General features: G+C 36.1%; 1 protein-coding gene across 2 annotated transcripts in view; it reads right to left on the reverse strand.

Moving 5' to 3' along the window:
• Positions 1-14,017, reverse strand: part of LOC124367258 (vacuolar protein sorting-associated protein 8 homolog) — a 66,321-nt gene that overhangs the window by 50,440 nt on the left and 1,864 nt on the right. For both annotated transcript variants that reach the window (XM_046823957.1, XM_046823958.1), the window contains exons 2-5: positions 11,212-11,334; positions 6,080-6,226; positions 4,165-4,271; positions 3,078-3,261 (exon numbers count right to left, since the gene is read on the reverse strand). In XM_046823957.1, the coding sequence (XP_046679913.1) occupies positions 3,078-3,261; positions 4,165-4,271; positions 6,080-6,226; positions 11,212-11,334 (561 nt within the window). The remainder of the gene's footprint in view (positions 1-3,077; positions 3,262-4,164; positions 4,272-6,079; positions 6,227-11,211; positions 11,335-14,017) is intronic.

Below are 14,017 nucleotides of genomic sequence, written 5' to 3' on the forward strand. Positions count from 1 at the left end.
CTCCCAGTAGTGTAGGGCCTATAATAGTATAATAGTGGCTTAGTTTGTCATAGCACAGTATATTTCGTAAATATAAAACAGGAATTGTCTTATCGCAAACCCCTCCCCATCCTTAGATACAGTAGAGGTCAAAGTCGAGCGATCTAGTAGATAACGTGACTACAGATTCTCGCCGCCCGTTCAGCTTGTGCGCCGCATTCTTGTACTTTTCGTGCCGAAGTGTCTGTCGCTTTGTTGTACTTCCGTGTTTTACTGTGTGTGTAATAGATTGGTGATGGATAACACTATGAGAATTTGGGATTTATCCATTCGTTTTTTACAAGATCATGACTAGTTGCCTACATCTAAAATATGCGTTGCGGTCGGCAGTTGCTGCTGAAGGCGGAAATCCACTAGACTCACTCATCCTTGATATTGCTGCTTTCTGGACATCACAGGAAACCCATTAACAATTAATAATCATTGTAAGTTTGTAATTGAAGAGTTGCTTTTTCGTTCTATAATGTTTTTTTTTTCCTATAAATTTATTTGTTTGTGTTCCTGGTGTAGTCGGTATAATCCCAAAGTACATTTTGGGACATTTTCCATGACGAACGAATAACCTAAACATTTACCGGTAACACGATCAGCGTGATAAACAATAATATACTGACAATAACAGTACGCAAAGTCGCCAAACAAAACAGTGACGAGACGAGTAGACAGCTGTTCTCTCGTCTGCCGCCAGGTCATACGAAAACCGTCGGAATCATTTAAGCCAGCAAACATTAGTAACATGAATACATGCTATACTATATGATATGTATAGGAAATTTCATGGAGAATACGATAGTTCAAACTAGGCCTAAAAATAATGGACGGTTGCGGAGCAACGGCCATAAATGTGAAGCGACGGCTGTGACGGCGCTTGCCACTTCGCAGCGGCGTGAATCATACGTCTCAGACGGCGCTTGCCACTTAGAGGGTTAAGTACTGAATACATGCAGCATCATCACGCATCCTTTTCAACAGGAGAAGCTCGGTCGATGCTATAAAATCCTGCAGCTAAAAAAAGATAAATGTTTTCATCCCAACTCCTGATTCTACATAACTCGATAGTTTACATGCATTGCACGCTATTCGCAGCACAGTGGTGGGTCGTTGAGTCACCGTGTACAGGTTATGTGGCTTGTGTTGCCTAGAGACCTGAATTAAAGGGCTTAACAAGATCTAATGCATTTCGTTCAATTGTCATTACTGAACTTCTATAAGCCTACATTCTTGAAGCTGTTTTCTTATTGGAAATTGTATATTAATTTAAACAAACTCTCCAATAATATAAGTTTTTATTTTTGTGAGGCCTTTCGTACTCAATGAGAACATCTTTGGACCCACACAACTGAATACGAGTAATAATAACAATAATAACATAAACAATTTTGTACTAAATAAAAACATATGTCATTAAAAATACAAAGAGATAATATTCAATGACAGCACAGTATGTTATATGTATATATAAAAAATAAAGTTGATATTTAGTTAGATCAAATAAAGTAACAGTGAAGTTTGAAAAGATGGAAGATGTTCTCATTGAGTACGAAAGGCCTCACAAAAATAAAAACTTATATTATTGGAGAATTTGTTTATATTAATATACAGTATTCTATAAGCCTGTTTAATGATGACTGAACTCTGTCTAAGTCAACAAAGTTTGAGTATGCTACACCATGTAGGTATCACGTTACAGGTTTTGCTAAGGTTGCATGCACAATTTCAAATCCATATAGCTCATTCTACTCTCTATATGTCCTGTGGACAGATAGAGAGACAATAAATCATACAGAAAAGAAATGTTTACATCCCACTGGCAGACAAAAGAGAAATTGTGTCACCCTACTCAGTGACAAGCTTCTAATAGTGTCACCCCTACTCAGTGACAAGCTTCTACATAGTGTTACCCTACTCAGTGACAAGCTTCAAATAGTGTCACCCTACTCAGTGATGGGCTTCAAATAGTGCCACCCTACTCAGTGACAAGCTTCAAATAGTGTCACCCTACTCAGTGATGGGCTTCAAATAGTGTCACCCTACTCAGTGACAAGCTTCAAATAGTGTCACCCTACTCAGTGACAAGCTTCAAATAGTGTCACCCTACTCAGTGACAAGCTTCAAATAGTGTCACCCTACTCAGTGACAAGCTTCAAATAGTGTGCCACACTACTCAGTGACACACTTCAAATAGTGTCACTCCACTCAGTGACAAGCTTCAAATAGTGTCACCCTACTCAGAGACAAGCTTCAAATAGTGTCACCCTACTCAGTGATGGGCTTCAAATAGTGTCACCCTACTCAGTGATGGGCTTCAAATAGTGCCACCCTACTCAGTGACAAGCTTCAAATAGTGTCACCCTACTCAGTGACAAGCTTTAAATATGCTAACCCTAATTCCAAGGTTGGACATGCACCATCATAGAACTCATTCTTGTCTATGTAGGAAGTTTCATGGAAAATTCAAATCGTACAGATAAAATCTTTCTCGAGATATCTTGCCACATAATACTCTGACATTCTGTTCATTATCTAAGGTTTTAGAGTAGTGTTCAAATAATAAAAGTACCGATGAGCTAGCGAGAGAACTACAATGCTAAAGTGCGCTGAAGTCAAATATTATCACAGATTTTTAACAAGTATTTAATTTTTTTTTTACTCTATGAATAAAAAATTGTCACTCGTTATGATTGTACACAGTTTGTTTACAAAGTTCTTATTCTACAATTGTCCAGTTTACGATCATGGTTACCCATAAGACCAATGTAAAAATATTTGCTAACGCTCAGCCAAATCACCTGGGATCATATGCACCATCATCAAATTCAGTGTTTCCCATACAGATATGAAAATTCATGCACTAGTCTATAGGTCAGTTCGTTTTTTGAGTAATCTTGTGGACAGACAGAATTAAATTTTTCCAGCTTCTCAAGTTATAAGCTTCGCTAACGCTCAGCCAATAAAAAAAGTAATTAGCTTTCTATTTTCCACCTCTCATCTATATTATTATTATATTGTAAAAGACATATTTCGCAAGGAAACCCCACCTTGACATGAAGAACGGCAGTGGACGGTGTATGGACGTCCACCATGGTCCTCAGGACTTTGCCATCAGCAGTATCCAACATCAGGAGTAGTCCTCGAGCGAACCCAGCCAACAGTCTGGTACAATCCACGTTCAGAGCCAAGCAGCTGACAGCTCCCTGCTCCTGGTCCCCTTCGTAGCACCATCTGGGGGCCAGTTGCCATTTGTCAACTCAACAAAATATCAATGATGACAAAAGCTACTATTTCCTTCTGACAAATCTGTGAAGTTTACAAGAGAGGTTTTCCACAAGCTTCATCTTTGAAACAACATTTTTTATTGGTTGAAAGAAAAAAAATCTTATTCCCTTTACTGTCAGCTGATGGCAAACATTCACAATGTGATTATAAATTGGTGTTGGTGAAGTTATGCAAAGTTCAAATACTGAAGTCTTCCTTTGCTTAATTTAGCACTTCTGAATTATTGCATAATTTATTGCTCTTGCTGGTTTCCTTTAGGTAATTCTTGTAATGTTTTTCATAAGTTATCACATATCTAGCTGACATTTTAGCATATTCATATTCATGTAAAATTCATGTCATGTTTATCCTTAATATTAAAAAAAACCTGCCAACTTTAAGAATAAGAACTTCTTTCTTTGCTTTTTTTTAAATATGGTACTTTGATATTATCTAGAGACCACTATTTTTGGAAGTGTTTCTTACCGGGGACCCCTCATGGGTGCAGAAAACAATATGGCGTAATTTTCACAGTAAGTCAAATAAAGTCTGTTCTTTCTAATAATGTTACATTTTTTAGGCCTTCGGATAATACCAAAGACCCAAAAAATTACCTCTAAATGATCCTATTGTTAATTATTTGACTTGTAATAAATAAGTGATACATTTTTGGGAAACAACAAATTTAAACTTTGCTACAGAATGAAAATTGAACTAAGTTTGTGTGAGCACGACATGTTTAGTTTTTTTTGTTTGAAGAATAACACCACATCTACACAAAAGACAACTGTGGAAAAGTTTTCACCTCACAATGCCTAACAATCAAGATCGTAGCCTAGCACTCAATCAAAACGAATTGTCTTAACTCACTTCAATGTTTGGGTGGAGTCAAACATTAGAATGAACCCTTGTGAAGTTCCTACACTGACCATCGTTGTCACTGCCATCACAGTCGGCTTGCCTGCATTTACCCGATCCTGCAACAACAAAAATTCAATTAATCAATTAGGTTGGAGTATGCTATGTGAAGCAAAAGATAAAAGAGTTAGAGAAAGAATAATGAGCAATTTTGAGAGTATGTTGTGAAAAGGAAGATGTGGGAAAATTAATTCAACAGACAAAATATAGTGAACGGGATCTTCTTACGGCAGATTCTGTGGCTGGAACCAATACCAAATTACGATTAAATCAAATCAGTCTTCATTGTCACATTTTACGTTTTAAAATAATGGGTGGCTGTCAAATTCAAATCATAGTTAAGGTGAATAGAATTAAAAGACTATGACTACAGAGTCGCAATCAAAACTGCAATCTATGTAAATTAGATTTGTCATAATAAAACTTAGAATATAAAATAAACTAACGAGCAAGGATATACCTACACAATATTCAACAGTCAGTACTAAAGTAGCATAACTCAAATAAACAACAAAAATTATACGAGACAAGAAATAAATTGTCCTATTTGAGCACACACAAAATTGATAGCAAATTCTCACACCACAGAGCATTCAAACAAAGTTACTATAGGTTCTAGGTACAGCGTTTCTAACCACTTGGGCCACTAGTTCTTAATCATTCCATTCTTGTTAACCTCAAAATTTGTTTTACTAGAGCGTTTCCTTTAACTTAACCCTTTGCGATTGGTCGTCGACTATAAGTTGACCGCGGCAGTTTCGCTGAACGCTCGCATGTCGACAATAGGTCGACCGGATAATTTCACTGCTTGTTTGGCCATTTGTAACCTATTGCTGTTCAGTATTTGAGTTATTCGGTACTTTGGACTTCTATTTTGTTTACGTGAATGCTACGTCGATCTTTATTCACGATATAGGAGGCATTGGAAGTGAAAATAGAAGACCAATACAACTGACGTCTGCACTTGCGTCGTGTTTACAAAATGGCTGGTCCAAGTACAAGTTTTATTGACGATGACGAAATATTAGATGAATTAGATGATTGTGATAGTATTTTCAGTTAAATTAGTATCCAAAATGAAAAACAGATTATTGAAGAAGACCGTGATAGTGATTGTGAGTTGAATCATAGTGAAAATTCTTCTGAAAACATTGTGGTAAATGACAGTAACCTAGACGCCGGTAACCTAGACGACGAAAGTGATGTGTTTGGATTGGAAACTTTAGGTAATGATGGGGAAGAATTTGATCAATTCGTGGATAATGTGATAGAAGTAGGACAAGGAGATGCAAATAATAGAGGTAGGCCTAGGCTACAAACTAGTAGACTAAGAGGAAGAGCTAGACATGTTACCCAAAGTAGGCCTAGGGCTGGACCAAGGCAAAATTATAATATATATAATGTATTCATCTTATGTATTCAGCCTTTTCACCTGTATTCATGTAATTTTGTTTTATTACATATGTATAAAAAAAATAAAAATTATGTTTTTATATTTTTATACTTCTTTTTTATATTTTGTAAATGTTACTTAAAGTTATAAAAATATACTATAAAATAATGTAAATATTCTTTTTAGGTTATTTACATTGATATATAAAGAGAAAAAAATAAAAAAAGTTGCAGAACAAGGGATTTAAAAATTGCATTTGTGTATAGTCAAAGAACTGTAAACTAACAGAAATTAAATACGACCTGAGGACAGTCGAAGCAATTTTGATTGAGACCTCAAAGGGTTAACATATGTACAACACACTTAGGAAGCAGTTAAGTAACAACAGGTCTGCTGTCAATATTCAATCAATGTTTTACTGGACTGTTGAAGTCAAACTGTCAGTGATATAAACGATATTGTGTTGGTACTGACCGAGGCACTGCGTAGTTGCGCGGACACAGCCTTGAGAATGACATGGCGCAGTATACAACCACTGCTACGGTGCCGCGGACTGTGGCCATCCTTGCGGCTACCAACAGAGCTCAACGATGCCGTCTCGCCCCCCTCCTCCAAGCCCAACTGAAAAAATAGTCAGTAATTTAGTACAAAACAACCTCTTACGCTAATTTGGATACAAATAGCTCCATTTTGGTGTTGTCACTTTACTGCAGTAATTTTAGCTTAGAAATCCCATGAAGTAGAATAATATATTAATACATTAATACAATAATATTAAATAAAACAATAAATTAAATAAAACAAAAGTTAAATAAAACAATATGGGATAGAGACATGCAGATGAATAAAATGAACGTACATGTGTGGTTGAGGTTGAGCAATAACGGTCCACCGTACTCGGCTTTTAAACTTGTTTCCGCCGTTTGATCAGCCTGTATTAGCTCTCTAAATTACACTTAACTACAAACTTGTCTTGACATCTAAGTCACACAAAAGAAAAATTAATCAGATTCACAACTATGGATTTGAGAACTTTGTTTCTTATGTTTGATATAATTATAAGCAGGGGTCATGGTTTTGTATGTTTTTTTAACAGCTAGTACTTCACTAAGTACATTTGTATAGGTTTTATGTTTTTTGTGTCTGTTCAGTGATATTTATAAACAATGAGTCGTGACAACATTGCTGACAATGAAGAACTAGTATTGCAGGCATTAGATTTAAGCATTAGCAGTGTAGACAATACACAGAGTGTTAGGTTAGGTTAGAAAATTTCTAGTGTTGTAGCGGTTCATATTTTCATAATTATTTTCTAAACTTTATTTATAAGTATAAAACTAGTTTTTATATGTCTTTTTGTACAGAATTAAATGGAGTATAAGATAGAATAACTGAAGAAATAAAATATATATATTTTAAACTGGACGATAAAATGGCGGGAAGCAGCCCCTTCCACACGCATCACGGCCGCGCGCAGTGTCTTTGTGTCAGTCAGTCTGTCATTGACCTTGGCTGAGACAAAAGGCATCCATACAGACCCACCGAGTGATTGACTTACTTCAATTTACCTTTGCGTAGTGATTGCAGATTTAGCGTTAGTGCAAAGTATTGATTATATTATTTATTTTGTTGTGATGTGATTTGTGTGGTGTTGATTTATTACCTTTGGTATATAATGTCAAAAAAACTAAGTGGTGCTGAGTATCGGAAACAAAGGTTAGAGAAAAGTCACGCAGAAAATCTTGAACTTAAAAAAGTAAAGAAGTTATCTACCTACTTTTCGAGGGACACTTCAGTAGTTGCAGTTTCTCAAGAACCCACTTGTAGCTCACAAGTACCTACAAGCGATGAGGACTTGGAGCAAACACCTGTAGGCTTACCTGAAGATGCAGAAGACCATGTCCTTCTTAAGGAACCTTTTTCTAAGGTAGGCCTAGTTAAAGCTGAAGGTACCGATTGCGAGTTGAACCTTAAAGAAAATTTAACAGCTGTTATAAGTTCTTCTGATAAGGGTAATTTTGAAAACACTCTTACAGCCGAACAAAAACGGCAAATAATAAAATTAGGCCCTCATCAGCCTAAAGGGCCATTTCCAAAAGAATCAGAAGGGAGAAATAAAAATAGGGGATTTGACGAGAAATGGTATTTTCAAAAGAATAAAGAAAACCAATTGAGAATAAAACGTAACTGGTTATGCTATTCAAACATCCTCAATGTTTGCTATTGTCAGCCATGCTTGTTTTTCAATATGGCCTATACTGATGTGGGATTTTCGAAAGGTACGTCTGATTGGGCACATTTAGGTCGAAACATAAAAGACCACGAAGAAGATTCACAAAGTCATGCAATTGCGTGTGAAATATACTATCGCTGGCAGTTAGGCGTAACAGTTGATAGTGAGAATCTGGAGGAGATTAAAAAGCCACTGATTACTGGAGACAAGTTTTAAGGCGAGTGGTGGACGTCATTATTACGTTAGCTACAAACGACTTACCACTGAGAGAGCAGAGATTGTGTAATGACGATGAAGATGCAACTAAATCGAAAGGAAATTTCCTTGAGATAATACATAATATGCTAGCAAGATATGACCAGGTCCTTGCAGATTTAATTAAGTTACCAAAACGTAGTGTTAACTACCTTAGTCCTCAGATTCAAAATAAGCTGATCAACCTGATTTCCAAAGAGATAAAAAAAGAAATCAAGGAAGAAATGAAAAAAAAGCCCCTATGTGTCTATTATCTTTGATACAACTCAAGATATAGCGAAAACCGATCAGCTGAGTACAGTGTTTCGTTATATAAAGATCAAAACTGACGAAGGCGACAGGCCAGTACAACTAGTCATAGAAGAAGCGTTCGGGGGCTTTTTGGAAGTGGAAGTCCAGAAATCAGAATACTTATCAAATGTTGTTTTCAATATCATAGAAAAGTATTCAGATATATCTAAAGTTCGAGGGCAAGGCTACGATGGAGCCGCTAATATGAGTGGTATATATTCAGGCCTTCAAGCAAGAATAAAACAAAAAAATCCTGCAGCTAAGTATATTCACTGTTGTGCTCATGCCCTTAACTTGGTAATCAACGATTCAGTATCAAACATTCCTGAAATCAGAACCTTTTTTGATAATGTTCAAAGTCTTTATGTATTTTTTAAAACTATATCAAGATGGGCACTGTCGACTATGTCGGCTATGTTACAAAAAACCTTAAAGAAAGTGTGTCCAACAAGGTGGACTTCAAGAAATCAAGCCGTCGACGCTCTTCGATGTGGTTATTTTGACATAATGAAAGTACTGACTTTCCTAACGTTAGAAGGTAAAAGACCAAGAAGAAGTAAACCAAGCTAAATCACTTTTGAAATATTTTGAGCAGTTTCCTACAGTAATATTGATAGTTATTGAAAGTGTGTTGCTTGAAACTATGGACATCATTTCTAAAAAACTTCAAAGTACCGAAGAAGACTTGGAACACGCAACAAAAATGCTCTTAAATCTCAAAACAAAAATTAAAAAACTTAGGAATGAGTGGCAAACAGTTAAAGCAGATGCAACTAAGCTTTGTTTGCAATGGAAAGTTGTACCACATTTCATTGACTCAAGAACAAAAAAGAAGACAAGAATGTTTGATGAAGTGCAAGTTGATGACCCTATTAAAGACAATGAGAAACGTTTCCGGGTTGAGGTGTTCAACCGTAGCCTTGACATAATCACAACACAGCTGACAGAGCATTTTGAAGCTGTTACTCACATTACTAGTAGTTTCCAATGTCTGAAACCTTCTTTTTTAGTTGGAGCAAGTGATGAAGAAACCTTAGAATCAAGCAAAATTTTGATATTAAACTACCAAGATGACGTCTCCCTTAACTTAGGTCCACAGCTTGTAAGGCTAAAAACTTGTTTTTTAAGTCACGTGGAAAAACTCAAAAGTATAAGGGATCTTCAAGATACTTTAATAATGCGTGCTCAAGTTGGTTCCAGCTTTCCAGATGTTGTGAATGCTTGTTTGATTTTTTTGACACTACCTGTTACAACTGCAAGTGCAGAGAGATCATTTTCAAAACTTAAACTGATAAAGAACTATCTTCGCAGCACCATGTCCCAAGAACGTCTGAGTGCCTTAGCAACCATATCTATAGAGCGCAGCAGAGCCAGGCACATCAAATTGGACGACACAATAACACAGTTTGCTAGCATGAAGTCACGAAAGAAGATTAGTTAAGATAGTAATATGCGAGTTGGTTTTGTAACTACTTAACTACTATGTTCACGTTTTAGATAATGTACTCAAATTTAAACTAGGGTTTTCAATACATATTTATTAAATATATTGAAATTTGTACTTTCATTCCAAACCCTATGGAATTAAATTGAGATTTAAATACATATTGCTATACACGTAAACTAGGTCTCTTACAAGGAACAAAACTTTATAAAGAATAGTAGACTTTAAGTTATTATAAAAAAATGATCTTTGGTCAAAGACGCCTTACATTGCTGATGAAATGATGGCCAAGAAACGTTTGTTACGGTAGTGAGGTGAACTGTCGGCACTGATTGATCATGTAGGTAAAAAAGTTGGGGAAGGGGTGCCAGGGACTGAGTCGCTCCATGGCGCCAAAATCCTCACTACGCGACTGTCTAACTAGAATTGCAAACTGTTATTAACCTATATATATATTTGACTCAGTATTATACATTATGAAATATATTCAATCTCAAACTTTTAGCAGAGATCTACATAGCCATAATACCAGAAATAAAAATAATATTGTAATGCAACATTGTAGGCTAAGCAAAACCCAACAAAGTCATATTTTAATTTCCCAAAAAATGTACAACAAATTAATAGGTCTAGTTAATAAGTATTCTGTAAATATTTTTAAAACTAAGCTATATAACTGGTTAATACAGAACTCATTTTATGAACTTTCAGAGTTTTTTAGTATTAATGATATATATTTCTAGATTGTCCAATTGCATATTCCAATTTGTTAATCTAGTGGTTTAAAGCTTTCATCTGTATACTGGAATTATGTTTTATTTAACATCAAACCTAAAATATATGTACAATATTTTTATATATTAGAGTAATATCTCTTTTGACTATGCCACTTAGGTGTATTTATGACTTTGTCAATGCATTTTGTAAAATGAAAATAAACATTATTCTATTCTATTCTAATATAATGTAAATAGCGTGCAGCATGAGTCACTAGTGAATCATTTCACCTAGAGCACTCCAACACTGACCTACATTGCACTATCAGATACCAAAGTCTACCATCTTCATGAGTCGCCGTTGACTCACGTTGCAATAATATGATTACCAAATTTGCAGCGTTGGTATAAACAAAATATTTTATGATTTTGTTTCTAAACAACTGCAATGGGGTAAAATCTTCTATTTCTCCTATTACTCTCGGGTACAGTACAGCAGTAAACGAGAGACTGTAGCACTAACAGGGGTAACATTTCACTACACTTTCTCAGCTCATGCAACTACACCAATGGGAATGACGAAAATAACAATTGCCATATTGACCTTTCTGCATTATGTACTTATGACCATGGCAACTGCTGTACAAGTCAGCTACTTAAGTCCTACCTCACGAGACAGGTAACTCGATAGTTCATCTTCACTAAGCAGAGAAGTGTCATCACTATTCAGTATACTTTCTAACGTTGGTGTCTTCTCCACCGGTGGTATTTCGTATTCTTCATCATCCAACTGGAACAAAACACATGATTCAAGAGATAGACATGTATTGATGTGAACAACTTGATGTGAAACATGTTGGGAATTTAATTTTAAAACAAGACAGTATAGTTTGTTCAACCTGATGCTATGATATTTTAATTACATTAGTGATAGCATCAGCAGAAACGACCAAAAAACATATTTTTTTTTAATTACGTTAAGCAATTTTTAAGTAACGAACTTGCAAACTTGTATAAAATTTTGGCTAGCCAGTAATCAATAGTATCTTGGATTGATTTTACAGATTATTTTACTACTTGAGGTAAAACTGCAGAATGTATAACTTCTACCTGTTACGTTTTTGTACACAAACTGAACCTGTATTCCTATGAGTTTTCAAACCACTGTTGAATTTAATAACATATGGTAAATTAATAAAGATACTGTAATTGTAATATATTGAAATTTTGCAGTAATGAAAATTCAAAGCCCTGTCAATGTAATAATGGAACACTGCTTTCATTCTTTTTTTTTTCTTCACTTGGGGCGGCCTACTGCCATGCACTTAAGCCTCAAGGGCTTTTTGAGCACCCTGGAAACACACCATGAGGCCCACCAGTCTACAATTTCAGCAGTTCCACAAACCGCCGAAAACAACCTATCAGGTCCTCCTGGGAAAATTTACCACCCCTGTCCAAACTACCAAAAATGGCATACCGCTCCCTTGCTATTGAAGGGCAGTCAAAGAGCAGGTGCTCAGCAGTTTCCTCCTGCTCATTAAACCTTCTACAGAGCGGATCCTCCTGAAGGATGCCGACTCTGTGAAGATGCTTCTTCATGCTCCGTGATGAAACCAATAATCCAAGAAGACATTGATCTATTTAATGAGAGGTCCGACACCACCCTGAAGGAAGGTGATTGTAATACCATTCTACTCATTCTCAAGCCCGGATGCAACCTCCACCTTCTCTCATGCTCCGCGTGAATCCATTTCGAGACAACCCTAGAGGATTCACACCTTGGAACACCGCAGAACGGTTGAGGGCCCGTCATAATTGTCGCTGAGCCCCGGTTGGCCAGGGCATCAGCTCTTTCGTTCCCAGGAATCCCCTCATGACCAGGAACCCAACAAACGGTCACATTGTTGATTCTGACAAGGGAGGAAACGGCCTAATAGCAATCCCAAATCAGTTTGGATTTGATCACGCAAGAGTCCAGTGCCATCAGCGCTGCCTGACTGTCCATGAAAATATTAATCGTCGCTCCTATATCGCAGACGAAGATTCTCACGAGCACATTCCATAATAGCTGTGACCTCCACTTGAAAAACTGTCGGATTCGGACATGGTCTCACTCCCAGAATTCCAGCGCCTGTGCCGCTTTTTGTTTTAGAGCCATTTGTGAACCATTCAAGCTCCGCTGGTGGAAGAGGTTTCCTTCCCTCTGACCAATCATCCCTAGAAGGTACAACAATCCTAAAGGGTTTGTCAAAGGAAAACTTTTGTGGCATCTGATTAGAGATCATATGCAGAGCATCCTCCTCATTTACAAAGCAGTTTGATGGAATCAAAACGCAATAATAACCCCATAAAAAGGGAAATACTATCAACTACTATAGAAAGAGTGAAAATAATGTTCACAAAGAAATTCAGGCTACAACTGAAGGATTCTTATAGATATTCTTGTTGAGAAAGAAACACTGCACATAGTGACTAATATAATTTCCACATCAAAACCCTTGTTTAAATATAATATAAATACTAAAGCGGGTGAGCAAAAACATTTGAATTAGATGATTTATGGGCTACAGTATTATAATAAGAGGCCACCACCACAATAGAATCATACCTTATGATTATCTAAATTATTGAATGATTTCAATGATTCTAACAAAAATGTTGACATGAATTACGTTATATAAAAACTATCTATGTTGTATATGTATAAAATGTAACAAACAAAACAGTTTAAAATTTGGTTACTTTTTACTGTTTTTAAGGATATACGATTCTATTGTGGTGGTGGCCTCTTATTATACTGCAGCCGATTTATGCATTACCTTCATGATATGAAAAGTTTTATTGCAAGAATGATAAAAAAATCCAGGTAGGGTACGATACGTAGACACGGTTTTTTATATCGAAGAATGTAGTCTTCGATACCTAATATTCGCATCTCAAATCCTATCAATCGATATAAAAGTATCTAGCCTATAGTACTCAATAACAATCACACACTTGAAATTAAAATATGAATTTAATATTTATAGTGATCAAACAAATTATTATAACAAAAAGGTACTTTGGGATTATAACGACCACACCAGTATGAAGAACACAAAAATATAAATTTATAGAAACAAACATGATAGAACGAAAAAACAGCTCTTTAATTACAAAATTACAAGCATTTCCAGGTATTGTGATCGGTATTGTTGTCGCTGTTATCTTATCTTTCTCGAGAATCCCGATTACGGCAGGCCACACGGCATCACATGATTATTTAAGTTTTTTGCACGGTACATACTGTAATTGCCTTTCCATTACAATTCAATTTATATTGATCAGCCCCTCTAGAATTTGATATTTTACTGATAGGTACTATCTCGAGGGATGTTTTTCTTTTGTTGACATCAGCGCGGGCTTCGGCAGTACCTTTGGCCGGAGGCACTCGCATTTTGGGTGGCGGAGTGTGATCAAGAATAAAAACAAAT

Source organism: Homalodisca vitripennis, chromosome 8 (genome assembly GCF_021130785.1).
Source record: "Homalodisca vitripennis isolate AUS2020 chromosome 8, UT_GWSS_2.1, whole genome shotgun sequence".
NCBI lineage: Eukaryota > Metazoa > Arthropoda > Insecta > Hemiptera > Cicadellidae > Homalodisca > Homalodisca vitripennis.